Consider the following 12,841-nt stretch of genomic DNA (forward strand, 5'->3'; position numbering starts at 1 on the left):
AAATCTGGACTATTTTCATTCTGTAATAGAAATGTAGCACCAGTCTGCTCAGGAAAATAAAAAACCAAAAACCAACATATTTCTGCTCCTGAACCTATAGAAATATCTCCTGTGTTAGCAAGGATTTTGCCACTCAGTTGACAATTCAGTTGTAGGCAGTGGAGCACAGAGGGAATCAAATCAGATCACATCACCATAGGAGGAGGATTGAACATGGAAATGAGTAAGATGGACTGGTGTTTAAACAGCAAGAGATATTTGGGTGAAGATTAAAGGATTTTTAGCCATGAGTCCAAATTTCTTGGTTAAATAAAATATCTAGTGACATTTGTATAACAATTCTGGGGAATTATACTGTGTGTGTTCAGTTTGTGATAAAGTTTAACCTGCAGGATCTCCTACAAAGTACAAGAGTCATTTTCATCATTAAAAATTGACCTGCTTGACCTCTTCTCACTGGTTCTGGTCTTTGGCCTTGGCATGCAGCATCCAAAGCCCAAAGAATCACAGGATCAGCATCATCCTTGAGGACGGCCAGGCCGGAGAGCTCCAGGATCACAAACCCACTGGGATTTCTGTGACTGAGCATCTGTGAGAGTTAAATTAAATCTGTCAGAGTTATTCTTTGGAGCACACTGAGGGGCAGCTGACTTCTCCAGGTACTTTCTTGTTTTCTATCTATTTTTTTAATAACTTTTAAAAGTTTAAAGACTTTCTTTCTATTATTCTAAAGACAGAATTAGAGCTGAAACTCTGTTTATCTCCAAACAACATTTTTTCTACTCAGGCTCCGTTAATGCATGCTAATCTTAGTGCAAACAATTTATTTATTTTTTTCCTAGATAAACTCCCTCAGGAAAACTTTCTGCTTGATTTTTGAGGAGCTGCTCAGCTGCAATCATGCAGAATTCTCAGGATTTCTATGACTGAGCATCTGTGAGAGTTAAATTAAACCTGTCAGACCTCGTGGCAAAGTTATTCTTCGGAGCACACTGAGGGGCAGCTGACTTCTCCAGGTACTTTCTAGGGTTTCTTTCTATTATTTTAAAGACAGAATTAGAGCAAAAAAAAAACCAAAAAAAAAAAACAAAAAAAACCAACAAACTAGAAAACCCCTGCTATGGTGAGTTTGTGGCTATTAATTGCCCCCATAACCAAAACAATCAGTTTTTGAGTCAGCTGGCGTTGTGTGGCCACACTTTTCCCATCTTTAAAGAAAATCCCCAGTAATTACACATTTCTGCTGTGCTCTGAGTGCTTGTTCACCCACCACCCTGGAGCTGCAGATGCTGTTTGCAGTGCCCTGGGGTGCAGCATTTATCATCCCAGTCCTTGCAGTGAGGCCCTGAACCCTCCCTCGCTCTGAGAGCTGAAACTCTCTGTTTATCTCCAAACAACAATTTTTCTACTCAGGCTCAGTTAATGCATGCTAACCTTAGTGTAAACAATTTTTTTTTCCCCTAGATAAACTCCCTCTCAGGAAAACTTTCTGCTTAATTTTTGAGGAGTTGCTCAGCTGTAATTGTGCAGAATTCTCAGGGTTTTGAGCCGTGTGCCTCCTGCTGATGGCAGGCACTTTGATTTTGCCTTCATTTTTTCCACTTTGCTTGGGCAAGGCCACTTGAAGGACAGCTTTCTTCTCCTGCCATCCCTTTTTCCCATCCTGAGCATGAGAAACTGCAGAACTTTTGCAAAATGTCACAGTCCCTTTGCTCAGCAAAGCTCCCTTGGAAAACACACGGGTTTTGCTCTCAAGAGTGAACCACTTGTTTCTGTGGGTTTTGAGAGATGGCTGAAGGGAGATATTTCCATCCTTTTCTGTAAATCAGTTAGAAAAAGACAAACTGAGCCTGACTCCTGCTCCTCCCTGGGCTGGGCACAGCCACAAAGGGGAAAGAGGAGAATGAGCAGAAAAAAAGAGGAAAAGAGGAGAATGAGCAGGAAAAAAGAGGAGAATGAGCAGAAAAAAGAGGAGAATGAGCAGAAAAAAGAGGAGAATGAGCAGAAAAGAGGAGAATGAGCAGAAAAGAGGAAAAGAGAAGAATGGGCAGAAAAGAGGAAAAGAGGAGAATGAGCAGAAAAAAGAAGAGAATGAGCAGAAAAGAGAATGAGCAGAAAAGAGGAAAAGAGGAGAATGAGTAGAAAAAAGAGGAGAATGAGCAGAAAAAATAAGAGGAAAAGAGGAGAATGAGCAGAAAAAAAAGAGGCGAATGAGCAGAAAAGAGGAGAATGAGCAGAAAAGAGGAGAGGAGAATGAGCAGGAAAAGAGAAAAAGAGGAAAATGCACAGAAAAGAGGAAAAGAGGAGAATGAGCAGAAAATAAGAGAATGAGCAGAAAAAAGGAAAAGACAAGAATGAGCAGAAAAGAGGAAAAGAGGAGAATGAGTAGAAAACAAAGAGGAAAAGAGGAGAATGAGTAGAAAAAAAAGAGGAAAAGAGGAGAATGAGCAGAAAAGAGGAAAAGAGGAGAATGAGTAGAAAAAAGAGGAGAATGAGCAGAAAAAAAAAGAGGAAAAGAGGAGAATGAGCAGCAATCCCTGGCAGCCTCAGAGGCTGACCCCAGGGTTTCTGTCCCCACACAGGCTGCAGGTGTCAGATCAGCTTGAAGAGATTTCATTGATGCCTGACAGCTTTTAACAGTCCAACACCTCCATCCTCCCTGTAGAGCTCTGCATTCATCTGCTACTGATGTTAAATAATAATATTTTTTTTCCCCAGGTATAAAACATGGGACTCCAATGGGCAAAAGCAGCAGGAAAAGCCAGCGAGGTGAGAACATTTGGGGATTAAACATGGCTGAGAGAGATTTCAAATTCTAATCATGACTTTTTTCTCAAGTATTTGTTCTGCCCTATCAGCTAATACAGCAATGGTGCATGCATTAACATCCTGAAATTGAAGCAGAGATCAAGGGTATAGGGTATAAATTGGTTTTGGAGCATAGCATTAAATAATCAAACCACGCTGGAGCAGCCTCTGTGACAAGACGACTTACATTTTTGGTGCTGCTTTTTAAATGTGATTATGCATTTTAATTGTTTAACTTCAGCCTGTGGAGTAGTTTCAAAGATGTTTTAAAATAACTCATGGCATGAAACGCCTCCTGGTTTTTAAATATGCCTTGGGTTCAATGAATTTGTTTTTAATTTTGTGTGATGTGTGAAGCAGTGACTTTGTTCAGTGCTTTCAAGGGGGTGGAGCAGGGTTTTCTTAAACACTGTGGATTGGCGAGGCTACAAATGTGTAAAGACAGTAGAAATTTCCATTCAGTTTGTTGTTTTGTTACTCTGGAAGAACACAGGGCTACATAAATTTCATGTTTGGAAGAGCAAGGATCTTCAAGGGCAGGTTGGGCAGGGCTTGGAGCACCCTGGGATAGTGGAAGTTGTCCCTGCCTGTCACCGTGATATTTTCTGAAAAATCCCTTCGCCAGGATTTCCTCTCCTGGGAGAATGAGAAGCCTCAGCTTTTCCATGTGTTGCTCCTCTGGAATGTGGTCTGCAGGTTGTTTATCCAGACATCTGAATTGTTTTTAATTAATGGCCAGTGACAGCCAGCTGTGTTGGACTCGGAGGAGTCAGTCACGAGCTTTCATTGTCATTCCTTCTGAGCCTTCTGATGTGTCCTTTCTCTTTCTTTAGAATAGTTTTAGTATATAATTTCTTTTAATATAACATCACAAAATAATAAATCAGCCTCCTGATTTAGTGGAGTCAGATTCTCATCTCTCACCTCGTCCTGGGGACCTCACAACACCACACCTGCCCATGGCAGGGCTGGGATGAGCTTTGAGGTCCCTTCAGCCCAAACCATCCTGGGATTCCGTGACTCTGGGAAGAGCTCTGGGACACAAAGGGACTTTGGAGAAACAGGAGAAGGTGATGGGGTTGTGTTCCCACTCCTTCAGCCATTCACCTCATCCTGCCCTGTGACGGTGTTCACAGGGGGTTTTGGATTGGGGAAGAGATGAGGATCTGACTCCGTGTTTCAGAAGGCTGATTTATTATTTTATGATATATATTATATTAAAACTATACTAAAAGAATAGAAGAAAGGATTTCATCAGAAGGTTAGCTAAGAATAGAACAGCAAAGAATGATAACAAAGGTTTGTGGCTTGGCTCTCTGTTCGAGCCAGCTGACTGTGATTGGCCATTAATTACAAACAACAACATGAGACCAATCACAGATGCACCTGTTGTATTCCACAGCAGCAGATAATCATTGTTTACATTTTGTTCCTGAGGCCTCCCAGCTTCTCAGGAGGAAAAATCCTAAGGAAAGGATTTTCCATAAAAGATGTCTGTGACACTCCCCTCCAGGACTGGATCTCTCAAGCAAGGTCTGCACATTGCACAGATCTGTAAGCTGCAGGAACTTTTATATCTGTATCTAACTACAGGAACTTCATAAACAAAAATGTCAGCTCTGTAGCAAAACAGTGTAAAAGAGCACATTCTATTATCACATGCACATTTTTCAGAGAGGCAATTCCTGGTTAACCTTTCTGATTTCAGAATGTTTGTAAGAGGTGTCTATTCTCATTCTTTATTTTCTTAATTTAATTTCATTAACTCTAGATCAGAGTGAGAAAAACTATCTCAGCAAGCATTAGGTTTTTTCAAAACAGCAAGGCTTTAAGCCAGGGAGTGATTTGTGCATGCTTTTCATTTTCTGAACTGTAAACCATCCTCAGTGCAATCCCCACAGCTCAGCAGTGTGTGGCTCCTTACAGCCCCAGCCTCTGACCCCACATCAAAGGTGGCTGAGTGATTCATCTGAGCAGGGCTGCTCCTCGCAGTGCCTGTGCCACTAGAAGGCACTCTCTGCTAGGAAGTCGGGAAAAGAGAAGATTTTCATTAAATAATTCCATGTGGGCACCTCCAGGAAAAGTGCAGATTCAGGTTTAACGTCAGAGAAATGCTGGATACAGGCTCTGGCTGTGGTTACAGCTGCTTGCCAGCTAAATGGTAGAATTGACATTATTTCCCTTTGGAGGGCAGTGCCAAGTGTGAAGGACTGAATTCCACGAGCTTTTGAGGTCTGGGGGAAGGGCCAGTGAGTGACTCCAGCACTTGCCCAGGGCTTGGAGGACAGGCAGGTGACACCTCCAATTCCACAGGAACCTCTGGCAAACCAATTCCTTGTGGCTCAGCCACCTGAGGATGATGCCTCAGGTTTTGGCTTTTTATTTTTCCCATTCTGTGCTGCTTTAGTGTGTGGGTCTGGGCTCACATCAGGGGATGCTGAGCTCTGTGCACAGAGCAGGGACACAAAACAATTCCTGCTCCAGCTGGGCACCAAGGACAAATGATCCAAATTTCAGCCCCAAGAGCACAAACACCGTGGGCTGGAGAGAGAAAAACAAGCAGGGTGGGACTGCAGGGGCTAAAGCTGGAATGGGACAATGAACTGCAAGGTGCAAATGGAGCAGAACTGATCCCAGGGAGAGACCCCGGGAGCGCTCGAGCATTTTGGGTCATCTTGGGGCCATTTTGGTCCATCCTGGGTGCAGCCCTGGCTGGGCTCTTGTGCTGCCCAAGGTGGATCCATTGAGGAGATCCTTTCAATAAATCCCTGCTTTATTCTGTAGCTCTGTCCAGTCTCTGTTCTAGCTCAGCCTTCCCAAGGTATCAAGGAAGGGAACCAAGGGGACTTTCCTGGGGGTGTTAAGAGTCAATTTAAAGGAGGACAGGAAACATCAGATGGCACAAAGGCTCCCTGCCAAAACCAGAGAGGCAGATGGAGCCCAACAATTCCTCTGTCCCACAGCAGGCAGTGATGGGGGGGGGATAGAATATAAGAAAATAAAGATAGTGTAGAAAGTAATCTCACCCCTAAGGAGTTGCAGCTGGGCCAATTATGAAAGATTAGGGACAGGCCTGACTTTAACAAGCCACAGGTGTAACCAATGAGAAGAAGATGCTATAAAAGAGTGGGGTGGTGTTGAGAGGGGAAATGGAGCCAGTTGGCTGCTTTGTGAGGAAGAAAGAGTTGGTGCTGTGAGGAGGTGCCTATGAGAAACATCAAGAAGAGCCAAAAGTATGAAGCTTTTGTGATAAGGAGACAACAGCATGGAACCCCTGTGATAGGATGACACCACAGCGACACCTGCCTGGCCCTGAGGGAGCTGGGAGGCTCCAAGGCTGGCTCCTGCCTGGGGTCAGTGCCACAGGTCAGTGTGCCACTGGCTCTCTCCAGCCTCACTCGGTGCCTGCACCAGATGCTGCTGGCTGAAAGCTGCAGTCTTATTTACTGTACGTTGCCTTTAGGGCAGAGATTAAATGAAAAATCCTCTTAAGGATATCACAGCTCTGGATCATTTATCAGTAGGCAGAAGTGTTTAAAATATGCTTTTATTAGAATGCTGTATAACATGCCTTTATAACATTCCTGTTATAAAGACAGGAATTAGGAAACCAGAAGAGATGAAACAGCAATGTCAAATTTATTTGAGCTGCAAGACACACAGGCCACACAGCTCCTGTGATATTTGACTTATTTCTCAGGTCTTAATTCAAAACCAGCATTGCTGTTAAAGATTGCCTGCACAATCTGTGGCTGAAGACTTGCATTAGGTCACTCCTAATTTCTGTCACAGGAAAGCACTGATTCTGTTTGCTGTTCCCAATGCAGAGCCTTGTCCTAGGCTGGAAATGCACAATGTGGCCAGGGGTGTGTATTCTACTGCCATCTGTCAGAGGTGGGGCAGTTATCTCTGTTGATTGGGCAGTTTCCACAACCAATCCTCCCTCCAGGAGATCTCTTCTGTTCATGGGCCATTAATTATTAATTATCTTCTGTCCATGGCCAGTGAGTGTCCCTGCATGGCTGATCCAATCCCATCATCCCATGGGGATGATGCTCTGCCCAGGGGAGGAGCCAAGCATTCCTACCTGGATCCAATCTGAGCTTTGGGACACCACAGCAGCCTCTTCCCCCTGCATTCCCAGAGGAAACCCAGGCCATTTCCAGCAGCCCTGGAGCTGCAGAGGAAAACTCCCCCCTTGTGCAGGATCCCTGCTGCAGCAGAGCCACAGCTGGCACTGCAGGAGGGCTGAGCCCCCATGGGATGGGGCTGGGACACCTCCCTGGCACACAGGGGGCAGGGCCTGCTCTCACTCTGTCCATAGTTTGTTTGTACGATTACATTTGTATTTTTAATTTTCCTAATAAAGAACTGTTATTCCTACTCCCATCTTTGCCTGAGAGCCCCTTAATTTCAAAATTATAATAATTCAGAGGGTGGGGGTTAGCATTTTCCATTTCAGGGGAGGCTCCTGCCTTCCTTAGCAGACACCTGGCTGTTCAAACCAAGACAAACATCTACAGCTGAAGTGGAGCTCTGAAGCGAAGCAGGGCTGGGAGAGGATGGCAATGGAAACCCAGAGTAGGTGCAGGGAAGAGCAGCTAAAATCAGTCAAGTGTTATATTTATGAGGGAAAAATATCCCAACTGAACAATGACTGGAATCTTTCCAGTGACTGGAAAAACAGAGCTGCTTCTTAAAGCTGAAAGGATTTTCCTGGAAGTTATTCTGCCAGAATAAACTTGAGGAAAGCAGAGTTACTCCTGCTGCACAGGGAGCACTGACCATGGAGGAACATATATATATAAGAGAATATACATGTGTAAACAAAATATCAAATTATTATCCACTTTAATATGCTTTCCTATATTCTAATTAATAATTAATTATAATTATTAATTAGAATATAGGAAAGCATATTAAAGTGGTTATTATTATAATAATATATATTATTATTACTATTTCTATATTATTATTACTGTTTCTATTAGTAGAATTAGTAGTAATAATATTATTACTACTATTAACTAAAACCTAAAAATCATAATACTAAAAATTAAAATTATTACTAAAAGTAATTTATTACTAAAAAATAATAATACTACATTACTACTATTATCAATACTATTTCTAATTAATATTTTTCCTATATTCTAATCAGCTGCTGAAGTCCAAATCTGCCAGGGCACAAATCATCACCTTTTTATTATACAGAGCACCCCTGGATTTTTAGACTTTCTTGTGAGCAGCAGCTGTGCTGAAGTCTTTTTATAACTCACAACTAAATATAATCTCCCATATAATTATATTTTTATGCTAGATTGTGCTGTAACACACACGAGCTGGCTATTTGTTACCACATAACCATTTATTAGATTTTTTTTTTTGAAATGACATTACAAAGGACCTAAGGCTGGTATTACAAGTATATATATTGATACATTTCTCATGTTCACAAAATTCCCCCGTTATTATGAGCTTTTATTATAGTGAGTTTGGAAAAATGACCTGTCATATTGCCTTCGCAGCACTCAAGTGCTAATTTGGTGGCATTTAAGGAGCAGCTGAAGTGTGGTGCACCTGCAACTGCTGCCTGCCACTAGTGCTTGCTGAAATTTGCATTTGAAGCTGGAGGAGCATTGCAGTGATTGTCAGGAATGGCTGACATTGGTCATTTTTCTACACAAGTGACAAGTCCAGACTCTCCCAAACACACTTTCCATGGCCAAAATGTAATAAATACACACTCCATGCCCAAAGATGTGGGTGTGATTAGAAAAGCAAACAAAAAAAAAAATCAAATATTTTGAAGTTATTCTGAGAGAAGGCTTTAAAAATCTACCTGGATTCTCTCATTTTTTGTTCATGTATCACTGCTTTGCTGTGAGCAAGGCAGTGATTCCCACTGAAAACCCCACACAGACATTGCCACAACCCCTGTCCATCAATCCCACCCCTTTAATCCAGTTATGGATCAAAGAGACATGTTAAAAACCTTCAGTCCCACGGTGAGATTGCTCTGTGAGCAGTTCCTGGTGTCACAGCTGGGGTGGCAGTAGCTGCTCAGATGTCTCTCATGGTCAACCTGCATCTCCTTGACGCTCCAGGAACACCAGCAGCAGGAGAGATGGTTTTGATGTTCAGTGCCTCTTGTTTCCAAAAATCACCTTTATCACATGGATGAAAGACAACACAATCCTCAACTAGAGAGTGCCTGATGCTCAGAGCTACAATGAATGCAATTAATTAAGTTTCAATCTTGTGCTTCACTCCACAAACTCACAAGGCAAGGTTCCCATTTGGAGGGAGTCACTAAATGCTGAGCTATCAAACATGAAACATCTAGAAAAGTACAGGAAAGAGAAAAAAGTGACTCCACAAAAAAATACACCCAGGAGTTGAGATCCATAAGATCTGTGTTTTAATAACACAACCAAGTGATCCTCGTTACAAGAATTCAAAAAGTGAAATTACAGTACACAAAATCAAAATAGAAACTACCCTACCCCAACTATACAATGTACATTAGGAATGCAAGCTCTGTAACAATATAAAAATGCTTTCACACACTGGAGTTGCAAAGAGCCATTTTTTAATTCCAAGGATTTGTAGAAAAAAAAAGAAGAAGTAATCTTCCATGACTTGAGTTGTTGGTAACCTGTTGGGGAAAAAATAGCAAGAAAGGAGATTACTGGGAATTAACAGAATGATGCTCATCAGAGATTTTCATTTGTGAGGTTCAGGCTATTGGAAATGACACTGAGGGCAACAAAGCCAGTAATAATTTGTGTTTTTAACAAGGTAATACAAAAATAGACACCTTAACAAGCAAGAACATATCTGTTCCAAACACAGGCCCACTGTAACATAGGGGCAAGTGGGCAATCAGAAAGAATAAGAATAATATAATAGAATATATAATATAACAGAGCTTTACTGAAAGGTGAATTGCCTTCCTCCAGGGACATGGATTGCACAATGCCTGAGTGCCCTCCCACACAGGCAGCACCTGCAGCTTGGCAGGGAGGCACTGCTGAGGAGGAATTTACAGCTGAGGGACTCCTCAGCAGCCCCTGGGGCTCCACCTGGGCAGCTGCTCCAGAACCTGAGTGCCTTTTCCATAGGGAAATCCCTGCTGGTGTCCACCCTGAGCCTGCCCTGGCCCAGCCTGGGGCCATTCTCTGGGAGCAGAGCCTGTCCCCTCCTGTCAGGGAGTTGTGTAGAGCCAGGAGAGACCCCCTGAGCCCCCTTTGCTCCAGGCTGAGCCCCCTCAGCAGCTCCTGGTGCTCCATTCCCTACCCTGGCCATGCTCTCTCCCTCTCCCTCTCTCAGAGCAGCCTCAAACCAAGGAGCAACTCCCTCTGTGTGTCACAGCCAGCCATTCCAAAGGCCCAGCAATAATTTTGGTCTGTTCCAAAGCCAGGATTTACTTTAGCCCTTGTTGGAAGCCGGGGTCTTGTTCTCCCCCTCGAGCTCCTCCACGCCCGCCTGCATCATCAGGTCGGCGATGTTGCGCTCCAGGTCATCGATGCGGCAGCTCATGTCATCGACTGCCCGGGGGTCAAGGGACAACAGGGACACAGCAGGGACAGCTGAGGGACAGGGACAGCCCAGGGACAGCCCAGGGACAGCCCAGGGACACACAGCTCATGTCATCGACTGCCCGGGGGTCAAGGGACAACAGGGACACAGCAGGGACAGAGACAGCCCAGGGACAGCCCAGGGACAGCCCAGGGACACACAGCTCATGTCATCGACTGCCCGGGGGTCAAGGGACAACAGGGACACAGCAGGGACAGCCCAGGGACAGCCCAGGGACACACAGCTCATGTCATCGACTGCCCGGGGGTCAAGGGACAACAGGGACAGGGACAGCCCAGGGACAGGGATAGCCCAGGGACAGGGACAGCAGACTCAGCAGGGCCCTCAGAGCCCCCTCAGCCCACCCTGGGCACTGCCAGGGTCAGCCACAGCCATGCCAGGCTCTCAGCACACTCACAGGGGCAATTCCTGATTCCCAAAATCCCATCCCACCCTGCTCTCCTCAGTCTGAGCCCATTCCCCCCTCCTGTCACTCCAATCCCATTTCACTTCAGGCCACAGTTAAACCACCCTGAAGTTTCACTTTTCCAGGTGAATATTCCCAGCCCTGCCAGCCTTTCCTCCAGCAGAGCTGCTCCATCCTCTGATCAGCCTGGAGCCTCCTCTGGTCCCTCCATTCCCAGCCCCAGCACTGAAGTGACAACATTCCCCACTTCAAACCTCTCTTACAAACCCCACTGGCCAACAGACTCGGTGACACTTGCAATCCTGCCCCCATGTGAGTTTAGAAAAGGATATTTCTTCCAATGATTTGGTCAGACATGGTTTGAAACTTGTCCTGCATTTGCTGGAGCAATGTCTGCACCTAATGGAAAGGGATAAAAAAGAAATGTTTTTTTTCCTTCAGAGGCTGTTACCCGATCTCATGTAACAACTACACTGATCTTTCACTGCTAAACTCAAACCCCTGCAGTACAGTTATACCTAGAGCTAAAAATGCTACTAAATATAAGTATAACGTGGTGTTACAGGAAATATTTGTAAGATTTAAAACCTGGCCGCCTCCCCAACCAGAACCAAAGTCAGGACAGCACCTCCATGATCCTATTAATGTCCATGGCCCTGGTAATGTCCATGTCCCTGTCAATATCCACGGCCCTGGTAATGCCCATGGCCCTGTCAATATCCACGGCCCTGGTAATGCCCATGGCCCTGTTGATATCCATGGCCCCGTTAACCACAGGGGGATTCTGTGAGATCACAGAACGGGCTGTGATGAGGGTCCCCTCTCCTTCCACCCCCTGCATGACCAGCGACCCCTCCCGCGGAGCAGCTGCTCTATCCAAGCCCCCTCCAGAAGCGTGTTTTCCCTCCTCGCCCGGCTCTCCGCAGCGCCCGCAGCCCGGCCCGGGCCTCACCACGGCCGTCAGGTCCTGGACGCTCTTGGGGTCGGTCTCGGCCATGGTGGCTCCGGCGGCGGCTCCACTTCCGGGCCGCGCCCCGCCGCTTCCGCCAGCTCTCGCGAGAGCGCCCGCCCCGCGGCATTGTGGGAAATGTAGTCCCCAGGCCATCCCCAGTAGTCCCCAGAGCGGCGCAACAATTAAAAATTTTCATTATTTCTACATTTGGGCTGAAAATTGTGCTGTTCTCTTATTAATTAACCTTCTGTCTTCTATTGGTTATTGCTGTATGAGAGTGGTGCTAAATCATTCTATGTAAAGAGCTTCTCTTCTCTAAGGACTATGCATTTTTGTTTGAATGACAGCTGTTGTCTCTGTTAAATATGTACGATTAGGTTCCTGAAGTCCTCATTTCTTTACACAAAGAAAAATTAATTATTTATTTTAATAAATAATAATTTTGGAATTTTATTATTTATTATTAATAAATTTTTATTATTTAGAATTATTATTTATTTTATATCATAATTTATTCATTATTTATTTTATTACTTTTTGGTTTGTTTTTGACTACTTTTTGTTTTGTTTTACTTCTTTTATTACTTTTGCTTTATTACATTTTTATTTTATTACTTTTGTGTTATTTCTTTTGGGTTGTTGTGGTTTTTGTTTTTGTTCTTGTTTTTGGATTTTTTGTTTTGGTTTTGTTTTTGTTTTTTTAATGCACAATATTAAAATATTCCTTTCTTTTACTTCTTGCTTTCTTCTGGACGAGCAGTTAAATGAAGCTTAGGTAGGTCTTATCTCTTGAATGCTAACAATCTACCCAGAATTAGATGAAAATTTAAAGGATGACATTTCATGAGTATCTCTTCTAGAATCCATTGGCATTTCTGCTGCTTTGCTAGACAAAGCTGGATGATTTGATTATAAATACTTCATGTGTGGAGGAGAATGGGTAATTATTCTCTGTGCCTGCTCCATTAAGATTTTTTTCCCCTCTTGTTAATTTTCTGCTCTGAGCAGTTTAGGGGAGCTCAGTGGTGCTGGGGCAGCACAAAAGCAATTTTTGCAGGGTACCTGCAGCATGC

The 12,841-nt window shown here is 44.0% G+C and overlaps 1 protein-coding gene across 2 annotated transcripts; it reads right to left on the reverse strand.

The window, feature by feature from the left end:
• Positions 1-8,157: 8,157 nt before the first annotated feature.
• HSBP1 (heat shock factor binding protein 1) lies at positions 8,158-11,842 on the reverse strand. Of its 2 annotated transcripts, none has more exons than XM_058034080.1 (3): positions 11,769-11,842; positions 11,149-11,215; positions 8,158-10,358 (listed from the first exon to the last, which is right to left on the reverse strand). In XM_058034080.1, the coding sequence occupies exons 1-3, from the start codon at positions 11,811-11,813 to the stop codon at positions 10,240-10,242; spliced, it is 231 nt and encodes a 76-aa protein (XP_057890063.1). In that variant the 5' UTR covers positions 11,814-11,842; the 3' UTR covers positions 8,158-10,239. The 2 variants fall into 2 exon arrangements, with proteins under 2 accessions (XP_057890063.1, XP_057890062.1); XM_058034079.1 differs by lacking the exon at positions 8,158-10,358 and adding an exon at positions 10,383-10,646.
• Between the last annotated feature and the right edge of the window lie 999 nt (positions 11,843-12,841).

This window comes from Melospiza georgiana, chromosome 14 (assembly GCF_028018845.1).
Source record: "Melospiza georgiana isolate bMelGeo1 chromosome 14, bMelGeo1.pri, whole genome shotgun sequence".
In the NCBI taxonomy this organism is placed as follows: Eukaryota; Metazoa; Chordata; class Aves; order Passeriformes; family Passerellidae; genus Melospiza; species Melospiza georgiana.